At 43.0% G+C, this 20,287-nt stretch overlaps 2 protein-coding genes across 3 annotated transcripts; one reads left to right on the top strand and one right to left on the bottom strand.

Moving 5' to 3' along the window:
- Positions 1–2,125: 2,125 nt before the first annotated feature.
- On the top strand, positions 2,126–7,905 carry LOC100843885 (probable protein phosphatase 2C 21). 2 transcript variants are annotated; one of them, XM_024461739.1, is made up of 11 exons: positions 2,126–2,183; positions 3,518–3,650; positions 3,807–3,876; positions 4,537–4,642; positions 4,801–4,915; positions 5,409–5,528; positions 5,636–5,813; positions 5,898–5,974; positions 6,061–6,113; positions 6,940–6,994; positions 7,259–7,905. In XM_024461739.1, exons 2-11 carry the CDS (start codon positions 3,534–3,536, stop codon positions 7,538–7,540), a joined length of 1,173 nt encoding a protein of 390 aa, XP_024317507.1. In that variant the 5' UTR covers positions 2,126–2,183; positions 3,518–3,533; the 3' UTR covers positions 7,541–7,905. The 2 variants fall into 2 exon arrangements, with proteins under 2 accessions (XP_024317507.1, XP_024317508.1); XM_024461740.1 differs by lacking the exon at positions 2,126–2,183 and adding an exon at positions 2,207–2,282.
- Positions 7,906–8,815: 910 nt separating this feature from the next.
- LOC100838714 (MACPF domain-containing protein At1g14780) lies at positions 8,816–13,794 on the bottom strand. The gene is made up of 7 exons (XM_003574922.4): positions 13,268–13,794; positions 11,715–11,953; positions 10,983–11,184; positions 10,821–10,901; positions 10,551–10,734; positions 10,205–10,371; positions 8,816–9,778 (listed from the first exon to the last, which is right to left on the bottom strand). Exons 1-7 carry the CDS (start codon positions 13,505–13,507, stop codon positions 9,056–9,058), a joined length of 1,836 nt encoding a protein of 611 aa, XP_003574970.1. The 5' UTR covers positions 13,508–13,794; the 3' UTR covers positions 8,816–9,055.
- Between the last annotated feature and the right edge of the window lie 6,493 nt (positions 13,795–20,287).

Raw genomic sequence — 20,287 nt, 5'->3', positions numbered from 1 at the left:
GTGAGCATTTGTGGCACCGGTGACATTTGTGGTGCCACACCTCTCCAGGGCTCGTTCGTTTTTGGATCAATCCCCTTGGATTGAGAGGGATTAGGAGGGTTTGATGGGAAAATGAACTAGAATCCCTCCCAATCCCTGCCATTCCACTTGGATTGACGGGGTTAGGGAAGAAACGAACAGGGCCCCAAACGGAGACGTACACATCCCAAAGAATGGAACTCCGGGATAATTGTTCGTCTTCACCATCCGGCATCATTTTTCCCTTTACATTCTAGCAAGTTCCAATTGATTACATTATAAGCTTGCTTGTGCTTCGCCTATTGCATCATTCTAGGGTTGATCATCATTTAGACGTTTTAGTGAACCCTATGTTTGATTGTTTGTATCCTAATTAATTTCAAAAGAAATTTTAAAATTTCTTAGTGGCATGTTCAAACCTCCATCTAGTCGACCTTAGGGATCTTTCATACTCCCTCCGTTCCATAATTCTTGACCAGTAACTCTTGTTCAACACTATTTTCTTTAGGTAAGTGCTCAACACTGATGGATCGAGAACCATGTTGTGGTAACTAACATGGTTGAAAAAAGTCGCTCTACTCATCGGGAGAATGTTGATGATGGAAATGGATCATAAATCAGATATACGAGTTGAGGTGCAAAATATTTTAAATTTTTGAATTCTACGAATATGCATGCACGCAGTCCACGCAGATTTCTTTTGCCCCTGATAGAGCAAAATGACACGCGTGTGCCAATTAAATTTTGACTTTTTAAAGAGAGTAAAGTCCATTTTAAACCCTGTGCTTGTAGAGGTGGACTCAATCGAACCCTAACCTGCAAATCCCTGAACTTAGCACCCTGAACTCTCAAATCCCGGTCATTAGTGCCCTTAAGTAGGATTAGCCTCGGGATTGCTGACGTGGCAGGGTCTAAGCTGGGATTGTTTAGGCCATGCTGGATAAGAAGGTTTACCGCTTCAAAATAAGAAACTAACAGTTTGCATTTCCAGGACAAAAACTAGGCGCCCCGCAGTCGGCGGCGGCGGCGGTGGAGATGTCATCCGGGTGTGTGTCGAGCGGCGGTCGTCGATGGGTGAGAGGCACCGTGGGAGATAGGCGTTCGCTGGTGCCGTATCGTGAAGATCCGATGGAGTATGAGCCAACGAAGTACTGTCTTTGCGCATGGCGTGAAGGCCACGAGGTGGATTTCATGGAGTCCGCGAAATCTTGGAAGAAAGTATTATGCCTATGTGGATGCGTTGATAAACTCAATTTCCAGTTAATTTCTCTCATTGGTATCAATTTTGATCAAGTCTCTTTTTTGTCTTTTTTTTCTTCTGAAGTATTCATTCTGAACAGTTTGGTGGGTGTGGGATCATGGATCCCAGTTTGGCAAACCACTTAAGGACACTAATGACCAGGATTAGAAAATTCAAGGTGCTAAGTTCAAATTCAGTGATTTGCAGGTCAAAATTCGATTGGGTTCTACAACCGGGTTTGAAATGGACTTTACTCTTTTAACATGCGGTGAGTGCTACTGCGCTAGCTGCCCGAACCGCGGTTTACGTGCAGTAGACAGCATAGCCCACAGAGCCCAGCATCGCAACGCATGAGCCCACCACCCACCGCCGCCGCCAGCAACGACCCCAGTGTCTGCTCGCCTTGGTTCCGAGAGCGCTACCGCCGTACCTATGGGTTGGATTTGGGTTCAGCACACAGCCGGAGGCCGGAGGCAGCAGAGGCACAAAGGGGTGGGAGAAGGAACCAACGGCGACGGCCACGGCGCGGGGGCGCTAGCTCCGATTAGCCTCTTCGCCGGCTGGGCACCCTGGTATTATTCTCAGGAGCGCGGCGGCGAAATCCGGAATGGCGGTGGCGGTCACGTGAGCTGTACTACCCTGCACGCGCATCCAATCAGCAAGGGCGCTTGCGGACCCACCGGTCAGGGCCGGTCGAGTGGGTCCGAGGCCACGCGGGGCGCACGACGGTGGCACCCGAACCGTTGGATCGGCCGCACCAGGCACGCGCGGGGATCGGACGGATCCGGACACGCCCGGGCGAAGGAAACGAGACCACGTTATATATTTGCTGCGCCTCCGTCTGCATGCGCCTCACCTCTGGGCTCTCTGCAGGCTCTGCTGCAGCATAACCACTTTCGATTCTCTTCTCTGGAGCAGCGGAAAGGTGAGGAGACCATCTCCCCGCATTTCATCTCTCCTCCCCTCCCCTTCCCTTCCAATCTCCTTCTCCTTCTCCTCTCCAACAGAAACGCGAACCCTGGCCGTAAGATCCTTCTTCTCTTCACCCCCCCTCTGGCCTCTGTTCTCGCTTTCCTGCATTATGTGCTGCTGTTTGCGTGCTTCTCCAATGCTTGCGTGCTGCTGTTTCCCCGCTTCTTCAATCCCTGTTCAATCGTGTTCCTCGCTTCCTGTACTTTTTCGTTGCTGCCTTTTGTTTTTGTTTTTGCAGTTGCTAGTAAGGAAGAAGAGGAGGTTAAAACCACCGAGACTCGATTCTTCATCTCTAATAGCCTCTCTTCCGTATCATTTTTTGTGGTCGATGCTGTTGTTGCTTTTGCGGTTGATGATGGGGTTTGTTGGAGGAGTTCAACGAGCACCCCAACACCGTAGTGATCTCTATTCTCTTCTCGATCGAAACCGGATTGAACTTTTTATCTTCTCGGTGCATGCATGCTACACCAATGAAGTGCATGGTAACTCGATGTCAACTGTTGTTCTATTAATTGCTTTGTTTTTATATATTTAGTGCGGTGTCCAGAAATAGCAATTTCTTCGCAGCGCGTACGAATGGATTTGGTATTTGCACCATCTGTTTCTTAATCCCGCTGGGTTTTGTTGCTCTGTTCATCATTACGCTCTGTTAACTGCTAATTACTGTTCTAAATCCGTCTGCATGTTTCTCTTCTTCAAAAGGCTTTCGATCCTTGTCGTACATAAGAGATTTCACTTGTCTTGTGTTGGTTTCTTCTCCCTGGCCACGGTGCGCCGCGTCAGTTTTTAATGCTTAAGTAGTTGGTTACCGTCATAGTACCTGTAGTGCATCTTTAAAGTTAGACAGCAACTTTCTTCTTCTTATATCTTCCTGGATGCTAATGTGACTATATGTGAGCAAGCTCACATCTATGCCTACACTGTTGTTATCATTTTCTATATTTGTTTTCTTGGCCATGTTTATTGTTCACAGTGGCCATGGGTTTCGGTTTAATTCTTGTGTGAACTGTTCAATACAAAGCCCTGCATCCCGTTAGTACACCTGAATAATGCAATTTCCTCATTACATAAACATCCCGTGATGCACTCAGGGAGGTTCTGTATCCAAGCTTGAGTACACCCTGCCTTAGAAATGCTTTAAACTCTGCAAATAGTGGCATATATGTGTTCAATCAAGTTTGTGGGTATATATGCATTCTGCGATGTGCAGTATGTTCAGTCTATAAGCTTTCTAGTTTTTGCTGATAACGATTTCTAGGCTGTTGTACTCATACTGAAATCTTTCAGGAAAGATAACCCTGTAATGGGTGCGGCTGCTAGCCTTCCCGTAACATCCAAGTTTTCTACCGCAGGAGAGAATGACTCGATTAAGTATGGCACCTCATCTATGCAAGGATGGCGTGAACAAATGGAAGATGCTGTGAGTAATATTATTGCAGTACTTTATAAGATTATAGGGATGATAGTTCTAGGCAGTATTTTTAAGATTATTGGGATGATGGTTCTAGAAATTATATGATCAATTAAGCTTGAAATGTGGTGAAATACTGAACTTGATTGCACCTTCTTATTTCAGCATGCAGCCATCCTAGATCTAGATGGTTCCCAGTCTACATCATTCTTTGGTGTTTACGATGGCCATGGAGGTTTGATCTTTACTAATAATATCACAACAAAATCCAAACCTTTCAGCTATCAGCATAACTGACAATGTCTGATTAAAGGAGTTCTTTCATTAAACAATTATACACCTGATAGTTATCTAGAATTACAGATCACGTGCATTTGTGTATTAGCATTATATCACTTCATGCTTACGGTTTACTAGTTATGCCATAATTTTCAACGTTTAGTACAATCGAGATGAATCAATTCTTTATGATGCTACAGTTCAACATACTCCCTCCGTCCAACAAAAAATGTCTCAAGTTTGTCAAAATTTGGATGTATCTAGACATGACTTAGTGTATAGATGCATTCAAATTTAGTCAAAGTTGAGACAATCCTTTGTTGGACGGAGGAAGTACATGATCAATATATGTAACCAATTCTGTGCTAAGATACCACAGGGATAACATGAATGATGCTAAACTTTTTCCACATTGTTTTAGGAATATATCTTGTACTTGGATGTATGCTTTCTTTCCAGTCAAACACGTATACTGTAAAGATATTTGAGCTAGTGTTGTTCTTCATATTGTTTTGAAATATGAGCTTGCACACACATATGGTAGATTCACCCTTCGTTTTCTGTTATATATACTCATACATTAGATAATGACTGAGTTTTATATTTTATATTTCAGGAGCTGAAGTAGCATTGTATTGCGCAAAACAGTTTCATGTTGAGCTTGTCAATGATCCAGACTATGTCAACAATCCGGCTGCCGCAATGGAACATGTGTTTTTCAGGTTAGTTCTTGTATGAGTAAATCATGTACTCTACATTTTTGGCTACATAAAAAAAGCCAAGCATATACCTATTTTCAGAGTTGCAATTTCTACATAAGTTCACTTGTTGCATGTGCAAATACGGAATATGTAATTAGGTTCTTGCTTAACTGTTGCAGAGTTGATGAGCAGTTGCATCAATCGGACGAATGGAGGGTGTTAGCTAATCCTCGTGGTTATTCCTATTTGATGAGGTGTCTCAGGACTAGTCTTTGTGCTGCTTGGCCCTTGAAGGTGATATATCAATTCCTGAATGTTCTTTAAGCATCCAGCTGTCGAAGAAGTTAATAAAAATTTCATCTCTTGGATAATGCTTCATATTATCATGTGTAAAAAGGGACTGGAAGGGATTGTCAGTATGATAAGGAAGATATACTGTGCTTCTCCAAGATGTGCTTTGGAGTTGGCAGTGATATATTGATATATCTATCTCCTTACCCAACTATTTGTTATATCATGTACCTATTTTACTGAATCTGAAGCCAAATGCACCAATGTTATCATTGCACTCTGGTCTGATCATACTACCATTAAGGTATTATATGACAAATAACTCATTTTCATGTTCGAATTTATCTTTTGATTTCATACCAGTTTGCTTCTTTTATCGAAGGTCACATCATAAATGTTCTTCTCATGGATGGCACTTCGTTTCTTGGCAGCCTTTTTCTCCATAAGATTATGAAACTGTTTTGTTGCATACTTCAGTTTGGAATTTATTTTTCAGGCACGTTACATTGGGCCCCAAGATGAAGGAAGCACGGCATGTGTGGCTATCATTAGAGGCAACCAGATCATTGTTGGTAATGTTGGTGATTCCCGTTGCGTACTCTCAAGGAATGGTCAGGTATAGTGACTATTTTCTTGTCAAATTTCTGGGTGGGGCTTCCAATATTGTCATAATGAATGCACTCAAGTGGTGCCTGACAATCCTTATATCCATTTTATCCAAAGGCAATCAATCTATCCATTGATCACAAACCAAACCACCGAAATGAAAGGGCGAGAATTCGAGCAGCAGGAGGACAAGTACGCAGGGATGGGTTCGCTAAGATTCAAGAAGGGCGAGTAGTCGCGACAGAATGGGGTGTCTACCGTGTTGATGGAAAATTAGCCATGTCCAGAGCCATTGGTATAGTCTTATCTGGTTTCCTTTTTGCTGGTTGCACACAATCTGTTTCACTGTTGATGGGCATTTTGGCTGCTTACATTTCAGGTGATTTTCAGTACAAGCAGAACAAAACTTTGGCTCCTGCAGAACAAATGGTGACATGCAATCCTAGCATCCGCGCTGTAAGTTTTTAATTATGTTAGCTAGCTGATTGTAAGTTTAAGATGGGCGTGATCTGATGGAATTGGTCTCTTATTTTTGTTTCTAGGTGAACATAACTGATGATACTGATTTTCTTCTAATTGCAAGTGATGGTATCTGGTAAATCCTGACAAAAACAACACAAGTGGTTATTTTTTTATACTTGTTTCTAAGTGCAATATTCATGCTTGTTTCATCTTAGACTAGTACTCCCTCCGATCCTAAATTCTTGTCTCAAATTTGTCTAAGTGCAATATTCATGCTTGTTTCATCTTAGACTAGTACATCTAAGTGCAATATTCATGCTTGTTTCATCTTAGACTAGTTTCATCTAGTACTTGTTTCTAAGTTGTTATTTTTTGTACTCCGTACTTGTTTCCAAGTGCAATATCTATGCTTGTTTCAAGTATTTATTCTGGGAGGTTTGCACATGTTGCTTTAGATATACATTTGATGTGCCCCGGATTGTCATCTTCTGATTTCGAGTTACTTCGAAGCCATGTGTAATTCAGTTTTGTATTATTTCTTGAACTGGAGGATTTAATGTTCTTTCCTGAATTGAAGTTTTCTGAACAGAATAACATCTGCCAATTCCTGGGTTAGCTAGCTAGTGCTTTGTAGTGCCCAGATAATTATTAATTTGGATGGTATTATGTCTGCTTGACTTTGCTATTTGGACATTCGCAGCTTCATATTTTGGACTTATCTCTGTCATTAACAACCTTAGTGCTTCATGACACATTTACACCAATAGGAATTGTGCTTAGTTTTCTGTTCCTGCGGGAGAATTCTAAACTAATGAGGGAGTAAAGCCAGCTCACTAGTTAGCACAATATGTTTGATTTTTGTTCTTCTGTTTCATACTGTACTTTATTTGTACTTTCGTTTATATATTACCATAGCAAAATTACACATCTATCTTGTTTTTCTTTTTCTTCTTCTTCAGGGATGTCATGACAAGTCAGAAGGCGGTTGAGATTGTACACACATGCTTACAAAATGTGAGTCTTGTTTCCTCTCTTTTCTTTTTCTGCTTGTCATTGGAGTAATACGTTAGAAATAAACATTGTACCAGATGAAGAAAATATATTGGGTGCCATAGTGTTGTTTCAAGGAATGACTCCTCGTGTGTAGTAGTATTTGGTACTGAATATATGTCCTATCAATACGATCTGCTGCTCTATTCGACCTGCTGAAATATAATTTCGGGACCATAGCAATGGCATGTTTTGCATTTGCTCACACGATTGTTGTGATGAACGCAGGGGATGACAGATCCGCGTGCCATCTGTGGGACACTTCAAGATCTATGCCTGAGGTCGGAGGACAATTCCACTGTAATACTGGTCGGGTTCAAGGACGGCGCGCGGATTGGTTCTCCTCCACCTCCACCCGGCCTCGAGCCCGAGGACGCCCCCAGTGACATTGCCGACACCAGCGGGGAAGCCAGAGCTGGCAGTAACAACGAGATCGTCGAAGCGAAAGCGCAACCCAGCTTGTTCTTTATTGCAGAAAGCTCCAAGCAGGGTTTCTCCGAGCAGGAATGATGGTTGCACGCCAGAGTTTGAATTTTGATCAAGAAGAGAAAGCTGATACACTAAGTTGGGAGGGTTAATCTGCAGGTTGCAGTGCTATCTTTTCCTCTTTCTCGAAGACTGAGTTGATGTGTTGCTGATACACTGTAGGATGATAGGTCGCTCATACTTCCAGGGTCAGGTCGTAATAGTACCTCACATTGGAGTTTTGCTAGAGATTTTTGCCTGAGGGCCACTTTGATTCACGCACTTGGTTTGCTTGTTCTGATGTTGGATTTTGACTCTATCAAAGATGCTTAACAGGGGAAGTTTCTAGTCTATGCAGTAGAGTACGGAGTACGTTTTATGTTCTGGTCTTTCATGTCTGATGTTTAGTGTTACTTGCAATGAAGACATAGTAATGATACAGTATATAATGCCACATGCTGTGTTGAATCTTGAAAGGGTTGCTGATGTGTTTTGTAATTCGTGAGATGTTAGTCTTGATACGGTACACAAGCTCTTTCAATGTTCTCCGGCGACCCTCAACTAGCCATTTATTTCCTCCTCTCATGGCTTGCTGCGCCTGCGCGCAACCCTGTCATCGCGGCCTACACCCTGTCACACCTAGAGTGGAAATGCCACTGTAATCTCCGTGAAATAAAATGTCGTTGTGCTCTCCGGGAAAACGATTCTCCTGCCGTCGAGTGTCAAACACGGCAGGGATTTTGTTACCGGCCGTTCATGAATGAGTGGGCTGGTTCTTGTCAGTTGTTTTTTTCACAGAAATGGTTGTAGTCAGTTGAGTTTTTTGGGGTTGTTGACACAAGGCTATAATCAGCTCTTTTCCCATGTAGAAAAGGGTGCAGTCAGCTTAGTTCTTTCTTTTAGGGAAAAAACTGATTCAACATATTCAGAGGTATCTAAGCAGGATCTGGGGGCTTTGCCAGCCAGGGGGTGCGCAAAACCCATTACTACGATGGAAATTATGAGCTTCTATATTCCAATCTTGGAGCCCGCGTTCTGCAACTTCCTTTGTAGATGGAGGCATAAGAGCAGCTCCCTGTTTGTATCATTGTATGTTGTGCATCCCTCGCTTGCTCGGTGAGTTTGAAGCTGGGCATCCAGTAATAGGCTCATGTTTCCTCGTGAAGGTGACTGGTGAGGAATGCCTAGGCCCAAGGTCTATGCGGTTTTCAGTCAAAAAGGTCTTTGCGTTGCGTTCAGGTTGTTTCGGCCCTAGGCAGGCTATTCAGTTTATCAGATCAGCGTACTGTGTTGTTCTCAAAAAAGAAAAAACAGTCATACTGAGTCAGTATAAAATAGTCATATATATCATAATTTACAAGCAGATACTCTAGTTACACGGCAAAAAAGGGGAAAAGAAAAGAATGGAGCATTGTCAATACGGTGCTCTTTGTTTATTGTCTGTCATTTATACATTTTCTGTAGGCAAAAAAATTGGTAAAAAAAATATCCTAATGCTGCTCCCAAAATCCTGACAACTACAAAGATGAACAACAACCTGCGCTATCTACAATGATCAACTCATGATACTTCATACAGTGGCTGCTCTGTATCATAATTGAGCAGAGAAAACTTCACATGCAATCCGATCTTCCCCCCTTCCTTCACAAGCTTGGCAGCAGTCACCAGCCAGTGCCCAGGGACATCATGCGGCCCCTTCACCACCTCTGACATGTCGACGAATTTCAGGAGCTTCCTTGACTGAAGAGGGACGGGTGGTCCGTCAGGGTAAACACCTGAATTCAGTTGTGCCGGCTCATGCTTTGGGGCAGGCTGCGCGTTGCGATGCATGAAAGGAGAGCTCAGAGTTGTGCTTATTGTTGTCAGGAAGCTTCCCTTGTGAGATGCTGCCGGTGCCCGGGTCCACTCTGACTTGTGTACGGTGCAGTTTGGGATGTGCGTGTAGAGGAGCCGCAGATGGAGAACCTTCCTTGCCCAGGTTCCCTTTGTGACGAGCTGCGCACCGGTGACGATGAAAGCTCCACCAGAAACTCTCTTATGCCACTCGGGGTTGTACTTTACGGCAGATGTGGAAACACATGAGTAACTCTTCCACTGGATGGCCTCAATGTACCCTGGGTCATTCTCTTCCGACTCACGCCACTCTGACATCGAAGAGGCCATCGAGTCTCCAAGCATGCTTGGGACACTAGAGAGGTGCTGAACATGGATGGCCAACCGATTGCACTTCCTACCCTCAAGATATAACCGAAGGCCAACAACAGGCTTCTGGGTACTAGATACCTGGAACAATAAAAACATATAAGTTAACACTAGACGGAAGCTCAAATGTAGTGAAAAGTAGCAGTCCTCAATTCTTTCTCGATGGATAACTGAGAATTAAGACTCCAGCAAGGATCAAATTGCTGAAAATCCCATTTGTCACCCCCCCCCCCAGCAACATACGTAGCTAGACCTGAATATCGCTCAACTTTATTGTGTTCCAGTAAATGTCGTGGCTTCGTTCATTTTGAGCTATTTCACCTCTCTTTTGTAATTTTTTGTATTAAGAAATGTATACTATCCGTACTTTCTCTAAAGAAGACAGTTCGAATAAAGTGCGTGTGAATCCCTAGCCCAAATAAAATGTGAATGTACTATTTATCAACATAAATATAAATATGAACACATGCATTTGAAAACCTACTAGGGAAATAAACATTCTTGTACCTGAGAAGTGCTGACTCGAAGTTTGGGGCCAAGGAATCTGAACTGCAATGAAGGGTATGAGCCTTTTCTCTTTTGAGGCCCAAGGACAAGCTCATTGAACAGTGGCGCCCATTGTAGAGGCACTTGAAACTCCAAGAAATGTTGTAATTCATCAAGATCAGGTTTGTCTGAAAGATAAATAAATTTTGTAAGAATTTACTTAAGCAAATATCATTCTGAGCTAATTCTTCCATTAAATTAATAATTCAGCAAATCTGAGACAAACAGTTATAGGGGGGACAGTTGAAATTTTGCTACGCAAAATGTAACATAAGTTTAAGGAAAAAATATTGTTTCCAGGACTTACAGCGAAGATATAAATTAATGGCATGGCTGAGGTAACCACTACCAGGAATACCCGTAAGAAGAGAGGTTATCGGAACAAATTTAAACATTATAGCATCAGGATTCTTTGGAACTGTTTGTAGCCACTTGGAATGACTGGGTATACGTACATCTCCACCTCTTTTCGAACATGTAATAGTGAGGCCCTGTTTGGAAAAGAAGTTATATTTTACTATTTCAGTATGCAGAGAACTTTCAGAATCGATTGGAACAGTAACATAAGAAAACTTACGTCCTTGGTTGATGACTCTGAGTAGCTGGAAAGATGTAAATTATTAGGCTGCTGTACTATCCTGACGAAAACATCAGGCACCTGCAGTGATATGAATAGGTTAGCTAAATTCAATACAACAAACTGGAACATGAAACCAGCTCAGGATAGGAATATGTATACCTTGGTCTTGCCATCCTTGGTCTTACGGTGTATGGGGGAGAGGTTCTTCCCATCAGAGAATAGAAAATCGCCAAGGTCTTCCAGATGTAGCTTTAGGTCGGCAGACGAAATAGTTGAAGAATGACTTTGCTTAACACAGATCACATCCTGACCTCCAACAGCCATTTCAACAATTATGTGTGTCCCATAAGTTTTGATAAAACTGAAAATGCACAAGATGAGAAATTTAGATTGCCCATATTTTTTATTTGATATTTATTCGGATGTGATGAATGCAAATCGAAGTACTCCCTCCGGCTGGAATTACTTGTCGAAATATTACATGTATCTAGACGCTTTTTACACATAGATACATCCATATTTGGGTAAATTTGAGACAAGTAATACCAGTCGGAGGGAGTAGCTGGTTTTACCATATCTATGCACATAAGCTGGTCCTTGTATTAATTTGATGTGGTTCATTAACATTTTGTCAGATGAATGTTACTGGCTAGTTGATGGAACACAAAATCTTCTATGATCTCAGCAAGAAATTCTTGAGAATATATGATTCACAAGCAACTTAACCAAACTACAACATATATTGGGTTCTTTACACTGAAGCAAACTACAATAATTGATAAAACATTATAGGTAACCTCAGAGACACACAAACAGGGCACCTAAGAAGCTAATAATTCAATAAAAAAATAGATCATTGGTAATGGGCCTTTCCAGGGTGAAGTGTCTTACGAAGATAGTGCTACAGGATCCCACTTTGATGGAACAGCCTTTTTGACTTCATCGCGAAGAACCAATGGAGAAGCTTTTAAGTTCAAGTTGAACAAGGAAATGAAATATCCATCAAATGCAAGATGTTTAGTCTCCTTGGTATCTGTCAACCAAGCTCCAGTCAAATCAAAAAGCGCATTGAAATAGCCTGAAGGCACTTTCCCTTGGCCTGAAGATTTCTGATTAAGTAATTCCGACATCTATCAAGAAGACAAATTGTGGTTACTACAAATCTGATCATATGATGAATCATTATTCTACTGAGATATTTATCCACCCTCTCACACATTAGCAAAAGAAAATCATAGTTCTTGACCAAACAAGTGGAATGCATGTTAAAAACGCTCTGGCTCTGGTTTTAAATTGTAAAGGGAACAATATTTGTTGGAGAACTAGAAATTTCAGATTTGTGTCACTGCAGGGGTAAAAAGAAGTAAAATTAGACTAGTATAAAAAGATCACATGGTTGCATATCACCATCATACGTAAGCTAATCTTATTTACAAATTGTTAAACAGGGAGATTAGAGAGCACCTAAGTTTATTCATGGTGTTGAAGGAAATGTCCCTAGGCTACAATGTGAATCATAATTAACTCCGACCATCAACTAAAGCTGCTTTTCATCTTCAAAAGCAAGAAGGGTTCTACGCATTAAAGAGGCCAGATGGTCCAATGACATGCTGTGGTCATGCATAAGAAAGACATCATAACTAGTTTCGTCTGAAGACACATCCAAAAGGTCCACAATATTATGTCATGGTATTAATGCAGTACCAGCTTCCATGACAGGGACTAGCATTTCTTATGCCACAGGGTTAGAATTCAGTTGCTAAAGCTTCAGTGAGTCGGCTAAAAAAAAAAACTTCAGTGAGAAACTACTATGAACATGCGTGTAGAACTAGCTGATTCAAATGGCCAAATATTGTCTCCCCAGCAGCTAGCGATTCTAGATTCATAAATTAAAAACACGGAAGAGAACACCCCAAGGTTAAGGAAGTATGTCTAACTGATCCAAGAAGTGGACAGACAGCGGTAGCCTGTCCTGTACGCATCAGACATGCGACTAAAAGCATTCCGAAATGCTAAGGCCGTTGTTAATGAAGATAGGTACTACTAGTTGTAGGAGGGATGAGATGTGGTTGGGGGCAGAAATGAATTGAAATTGACCGGCTCCATAATCTGTGATCGAACAGTTTAAGCAGCAAAAACGATGTATGTAAAACAAAATGGTAAATTTCAAGTAAGCATGAACAGGAACAGCATGCTTGCAATCGCAATTCAACGCAGACGAGGAAGCTAGTAACTGAATTTGACACGAATTCTACAGGTAATTCAATCACAGAAGAAAAAAACCTCACGGTCCAAACAACAGGGGAATAGGGCATGCGCCTAAGACGCCCAATCCCCAACATCGCCCAAACAACGGAGAAACGACTAGTAACATACAGCGAACTGAAAACAGAGCAAAAAAAAACCAACAAAGAGAGAGGCTGATCGCGAGACACGCGGCGCACCTGGTTGAACTCGAGGACGTCGGAGCGGAAGCGGATGCGGTCTCCCTTGTCGATCCCGACGTCGCGCGGCACCCCGCGCAGCACGGCGCCGCCGCCGCCCGGGACGGGGACGTCCCTGGCCCCGGTCTCGTCGAGGTCCACGAGGCGGCGCCGGGGCTTGGCGAAGCGGAGGCGGAAGTCCGACGTGAGGTCGAACCCGGCGCCCAGCGCCCTCGCCGCCTCCTCCCCCACCTCCATCATCGCCCCTTCCTTGTCCACCCCACCCCCACGCGCTAGCCTCCTCCGAGAAACCACCCCGCGACGATGGACAGCACAGCTAGAGCTTAGCTTGATTTCTAGCTGTGCCCAGGCGCACGCGTTCCTCGTTTTTCTGGTGCGGATGCGTCCTCGGCGAGAAGATGAGCCGAGGCGAGGAGGAGAAGATGAATTGGAAGGAAGGTTTGACTATGGAAAAGGTCGAAGGAAAGGAGGGGGTTTGGTGAGAATGCGGCAGGTGGGGGTCCACAGGACAGGGTGGTTCTCGTAGGGGGAGGGTGGAAGCGGGAAGAAGAGAACTAGAGAAGGGAATGGAAGCGGGAGCGATCGTGACTGGGGATGTTGGGGTGGATTGGATTGGAGGGAGGGAAGACTTGGGATGGTCAAGGGCGCTTTTACGGCAGCCGCAGTCGTCGGGTGGTTGGCGATGGGGACTTCTTTTCCCCTTGGGACTTTTGGGAGGAGAATTCACAATTTCATAACTAAAGCGCGTCCGTTACTGCTGCTGGACTGCTGGAGCCTGGAGCGTGTGTCCTACTGCACTGGCTCCTGCTTGCTCAAGCTAAACGAGGCCAAACTGTGGCGTATTTGCCGGTTCAAAGACACTGGCCAAACCTCCCGGTACCACCCACGGCATTTACACCTACTGTATTTGCCAAGCACGTATCTAGTGCTTGTTTTTAATCCATCTGCAATCTCTGCCATGTGATTAGCAGTCGTTGGTTCTAACTCCTCTCAGAATGACGCATCGATCTATCTCTGCCCCCATCGTTCCTCTCTCTCCTCCATCTCTTGGGCTTGTCTCTCCTGTCGCCACCGTCATGGGTCCTGTGCTCGGCTGCCGTCGCCATCTCCTCCGCTTGCTTGATTTTGTCGTGATCGGACTCCACCGTGCCAAGTTGGCCACCGGAAAAGGAGGAAGGAAGGGGAGCCGTCACCGCGCTCCCGACGCCCTCGTAGTGGGAGAGGAGAAGGGATGGGCTAGGGGCGCGCCGCAAGCTGGGTAGAAGGAGGAGGTGAGGGGTGCCGTTGCTAGCTTGGCAGTGGGAATAGGGCTGGCCAACGAGCGCGCTCGGTTCGTTAAGAGCTTGGATCTCCATCTGTATCAAATATTCTTGGTAATTGGCTACATGGCATAGACAATAATTTTAGAACTAAGATTTTGGTGGGAGCAACCGCGCTGTGTTGGTCGATTTGGCTATGCAGGAACGACGTTATTTTTAATCATAACCGACAATCTCCATCTCTTATGCAGGTTATCTTCCAGTGTACCCATTGACTCCGTTCTTGGGTGATGCTGTGTAACATCTCAATTTTCAAAACTCTTCATATGCATTGCATATCATAAGCATCATGTCACCTTTGCATTTGATTACTTTCAAAACCTTAAAAATTTGCCCAGAAAACCCTTTTGCAAAAATGCTTTTATTTGATTTTGGGCTTTGATCTTGCTTTTGAGTATTTGCGTTTTAACCCATGAGGGTATTGGTTTAAAAAGGGATTTAATGCATATATAGAGCTATCCCATAAATTGGCTTTTGAAATTATTTTGAAAAATAATTTGTTTTGATAGCCTAAGGCGCCCAAAAGCCATTTTATAGGCAAATGTATTTTTAAATATTTTATTTTGAGGAAATTATTGTTCCAAAAGTTAGATCATATGAAAATATGATTTTACAAATTTTGTTGCATTTTATTTTGAGTGATTTGGAGCTTCGAATAAATTTTGAGGTTCAAAAACAGAAAATAGTTAAAAGAAAAGAAAAACCGAAGAAAACCGGCCGAACCGGACCGAACCGACCGGCTCAGCCCAGCCCGAGCCGCCCGCTCCCACTGACCGGTGGACGCCGCGTGTCTTCTTCCTCAACTGCCTCCCGAGAAAGCCGGCCACGCACGAGTCCGTGTCGCCCACGACTCCACCTTCGATTTCTCCGCGCACGGGCTGTTTCCTCCAAATCCCTGCGCGTCACCCTGAAGCCCTCGCTTTTCTCCTCCACTTCCCCCAAATCCCACGTTCAATTTCGCACCGGTTAGAGACTAATTGCTCGCCGGAGTTCATTGCTGTCGTCGCCGTTCTTCGTAATTCGCCGCCGTTCCGGTGAGGTTCTCTTCGCGCCAACCCCCTAGCCTCTCTCCCCTCTCCAGCGCGAACGCCGTGACGCGCTCAGATTCGTGTTTGGGCGCCGCCGTCTTCCCCAACGCCGGCCGCCGCCCGCGCTCCGCCCCCCCGCGCGCCGCCCGCGCCCCGCGCCGCCCGCGCGACCCGCCGCCCCGCGCCGCCTGCGCCGCCCGCCGCCGCCGCCGTCCGGCGAGCTAGCCCGCTGGCCGGAAACCCTAGGCTCCGGCCACTCTTGTTCTGCCACGTGGCAGTGCTTTATTTTATTTTATTTTCGGCCGTAGTAGATAAGGCACTTTTGCAGAAAAGCCTTTGTAACTTCAAAGCATCATATCTTTCAAACCGTTTGTCCAAAAATTGTGTTCCGCACCTTTCTGGAATCGTCACAACTTGTAAAATATTTTGGCACTGTCTAATTTCAAGTTTGAACAACTTAGGCAGTAGCTATATACAGAATGGTTGAATATGGTTTGAATTTCAAATGAATTGTTTCAAAATAGTTTTGAGCATGTTATCTTGCTGTAAAATTATTTAAACTTGTTCTCTGTCCATTAGGACCAGAAAAGAAATTATTTTGTGTATATTCATGGCATAGAAGTTTAAATATTGCTCTATGTTGCAAAAACCACACAAACTTTTGATTTAAACCCTATCCATGTTTCATGCATATTAATTACCACTTTGATGTTGTATAATCTGTCCAAACCATTTGAAAAACTTTTCAAAACAGAAACAAAACTTTTTACCTTGGAGGTAACCTTTGTGTGCATCATCATGCATATGCATCATGGCATGGTTTTTGTGTTGAATGTTGTGTTTATTGTGTGTATGTTTCTTTTATTTTAGATTGTGTGGAGTGTAATCATTGTTGTTGCGAAGAGTGCGAGAACTACCACAACCTTGGACAAGGCAAGTTCACTTTGATCATACCCCATTATTATTGTTGTTTTAAAATAGTTATGCATTAGTGTTGTTGGTAGAGATGCATTGATAGGACTATTACTCGTACCTCTATGCTAGCTATAAATCGCAGGTAGTATAATTTACCCTCGCCATTACCTTGCCACCAAATTGCCATCGTTTTTAGTTGAATGCTAAGCTATGGTAGTATCGTGGGGGAAATAACTACATTATGATATTGTTATGCCTTTGGCTATATGAAATGTTTTGTTAGATGTAAGGCAAAACAAATAATTCAATGAACCGTCCTGGGTGGGCTGCTTTGAAGATTTTGAGGATTAGCGGCGTTAGGTCCATTTCTATGGGTCCCTCTGAGTCGAGTTCCTGTGGATTTAGGAATGGATCGTCCATGGACGTCTCTCCCGTGGATTTGGGGAGCGCCTACGTTGCAAATGTGGAATGCCACCTGGGATAACCGAGACTGGACTAGTTTCCTATTTAGAAGCTTCTAGTACAACCACAATGCTATATGGGCTCTGGCGAGACAAGACTAAGTTGTATGAACCTAAACCCGAAGAATTGTACTGAGATAGCCGTGTAGGGGGAGCGTGATTCTCTCGTGGTTTAGGAAATTACCTCTGAAAATCTCGTAATCGATGCCGTTGGTACTCTACCCTGAGGACAGCAAGGGATTAACACGTCGGTTTCTTGTGGGGAATGTGTACAAACTCTCGAGAGCGTCAAAACTAAGTACTCAGCCGTGTCCCCGGCAACGGACAATTTGAGCGACTAAATGTGGAGCTGTAAGGAAAGTCTCACTCATTCCAATTTCTTAAATAAAATGAATGGTTGAACAGGGTAGGGGCACTTGATGAATCCACTTCAATGTGCTCTAGGTTAATAGGAGCATAGGTGTGTCTACCCCGTGTCCAATAGTTAACATTATTATAACATTTCTTTGTAGTAGGGTAATTTATGTTCTGCTTCCACGCAAACAGCCTTGAACCCCACTTTGCCACATTATGCATATACTTGATAGGTTCTGTTATAACTCCTGGTGAATCTTGCCAATACATTCAATGTATTGACCCTAGTGGCTGCATCGTTTAATGATGCAGGAAGCTCCGACGACGAGTAAGATGTACATTCTGCTTATTTGGGTTACGGGGTTACATTCCAACATGCTCTCACCATGGTGTTGATGTGCCCTTGTATCTTCCGTTTTCCGCTGTTAAACAGTTGTTTTATTTCCAGCTAACCCATGAGGTTATGCGAGTTGTAAGTACCTTTAAATTCTGCATGATTCGTTGTAATATTGAGACCTTTGTTCTATGATATTACATCTTGAAACTGTGTGTGCTAGTGAGTCGATTCAGGGACTAGCACTAAAGCACAGAGATCGAACCCTTGTGCGGGGGCGGTCGCTTCATGCTGCAGCAGGAAATGGACAGGCCTATGATTATGGCTGCCTGTACTCAAGTAGAGCGAGCTCTCAAGGAGGTTTTTACCTACAATGGGTGGCAGCGTAAACTACGGCTGCAAGCTCCTTAGCGTTTTTCTTGTCAGTTGTATTAAGACTTTTTTTCCCTCATCATACGTTTTTTGTTGGACTGTGTGCATCATGCTCTGCAGAGGCCGGGTGCGGGCTTACTTGATGTATCCTCTTGATGCGACTTTTAAGTTCAATAAAAGCTCACTTTATCGAAAAAGAGCTCGGATCGTTAAGATCTTTATCGTTAACGATCTGATACCATTGTTCGGCTCGGTTTGTTAAGAGCTCGCGAGCGCTCATTAAGCTCGTTAAGATAAATAAATGGCATTCTGATCTAAATTTTTTGGCATGACCTATTTGCTTGGCATAAATTTTGACATCAAACAAAATATATCAGAAAATGAGTAGGGCTATAAAGATTGGAAATAACAGAACAAAAGAGAAATAATAGCACAGTTCTAACAGCAAAATAAGTTTCAGTAGCCACTCACAAGTGATGTACGAGACGAACTCGTTAACGAGCTTAACGAGCGGTCGCCAAGCTTGTCATTAAGATCGTTAAGCTTAACGATCTGAAAAGGAAGTTTGGTTTGGTTCTTTAGTTAACGAACCGAGCCCTTAACGAACCAAGTTATCGAGCGTTCAATAAGATTGTCGAACTTCGATCTTTTCGTCCAGGCCTAGATGGGAAGAGGAGGAGGTGTGGGGCGCTCACGGTGGGAAGGAAGAGAGGATTGATCCTAATTTCTAGTGATTTGTAGCTGCCTTTTGCACTGATTTTGCACTCATGATAACTTCGATTATTGCAAATGGAGGAGAATGAAGTTTCCTTTTCTGGACACTTAAGTTTTTTGTCTCCCGTGATGATGTCTTGTTTTGATTCCTAAAGCGTATTTTCTCTTTTCCTGCCTATCTGATCTGTCACTGTGTTACCGTGATTGACAAGGTACTTGTCATGTATTGTGATGTATTTATAGTTGATGAGATACTTGTTATTTTTAGCATTATGTGTCCAATGACATGGCACTAAAAATGGACGGAGTGGTTGAGAAAGTACTTAGTATTGTTGATTGTAATGTTAGTGTGATGAGTATTAAAAGGATACTTAAAATTCATTAGGTACATAAAATTGACAATATATTGCCATCTACCCTGATGTAATTGACATGCACGCTGATGTATTTGCTATGTAGGATGAACAACAGGACGATGTACTTGAGTATTGACACCATGTACTAACTTTCATTACCATGCATCATGGTGTACTCACTTTGATCTGTCTTTGTGTACATTTAACATCTACTTGTCTAAATTTTAGATAAACAATGACTGACTGGTGGTACTTACAACCAACGAGGTACTGGGAACTGAAATGATATACTTACGACCGATGAGGTACTAGACACTGACATGATGTACTAACTTTAGTTAGAAGGATCATGATGTACTTATTTTGATGTTCCTTCGTGTACATCCAAAATCCTATTGTATTGTACTGTCTAAATTTTAGATAAACAGTGTCCGATTTTTATTATTATATATACACCATAATGCTCTTCTTAGATTTTTTACTCAACAAGTTTCTTTCTATACCATCGTTAAGTGTACATGTACCTGACCCATTGTAATATATACCAACCAATAAAATTAGTACAAAAGAGACAAGTAGCCATCTAAAATTTTGTCTACAAAAGAATCGAAATATATTAGACACGAAAGAGAGAAAGAAAATGTGAGTGAGAACGAAAATAGGTTTGTGTCAGCCTGAAACAAAGGAGAGAGAAGCAAAGGGAAAAAAAAGTTGTCAAGGGGTCACATGAGGGAAAGGTCATGCCTGACAAAGTAGTACTTCATTTTGGCTGCCATGTTGGGGCAAATACCTTGGGTGGTACCGCATCGGCTTTAGTCAACTAGTCTGGTTTTTTATACACCAAAGTTTGCACCTGTTAGCTTATTTATATTTCGTATGGATTTTATCCACTGCAATCTGAACTTAATCAGGGCGTGGAATGTAGTGACTACACTACTGCAGGCTTAAAAATAGAGTGTCTGAACTTGTTCCGCATGTTCATCTATGACCATTGGCTGTCTTAGGTAGTACGTATTAACATGATTGACCATCTTTGATCCGCTAGTGTGGCAAAGAGACGTTCAAGGCAAGAAGAGGGTTAATACAAAGAGGGGGTTTTCAAAAACAAATATCAAGAATGAAACTTGTGTTCCATGATCAGTTTTTTTTTTGCAAAACGGAAATAAA

Source organism: Brachypodium distachyon, chromosome 3, assembly GCF_000005505.3.
Source record: "Brachypodium distachyon strain Bd21 chromosome 3, Brachypodium_distachyon_v3.0, whole genome shotgun sequence".
Lineage (NCBI taxonomy): Eukaryota > Viridiplantae > Streptophyta > Magnoliopsida > Poales > Poaceae > Brachypodium > Brachypodium distachyon.
Note: the sequence above shows the minus strand (reverse complement) of the source record. Positions and strands in the feature narration are given on the sequence as shown.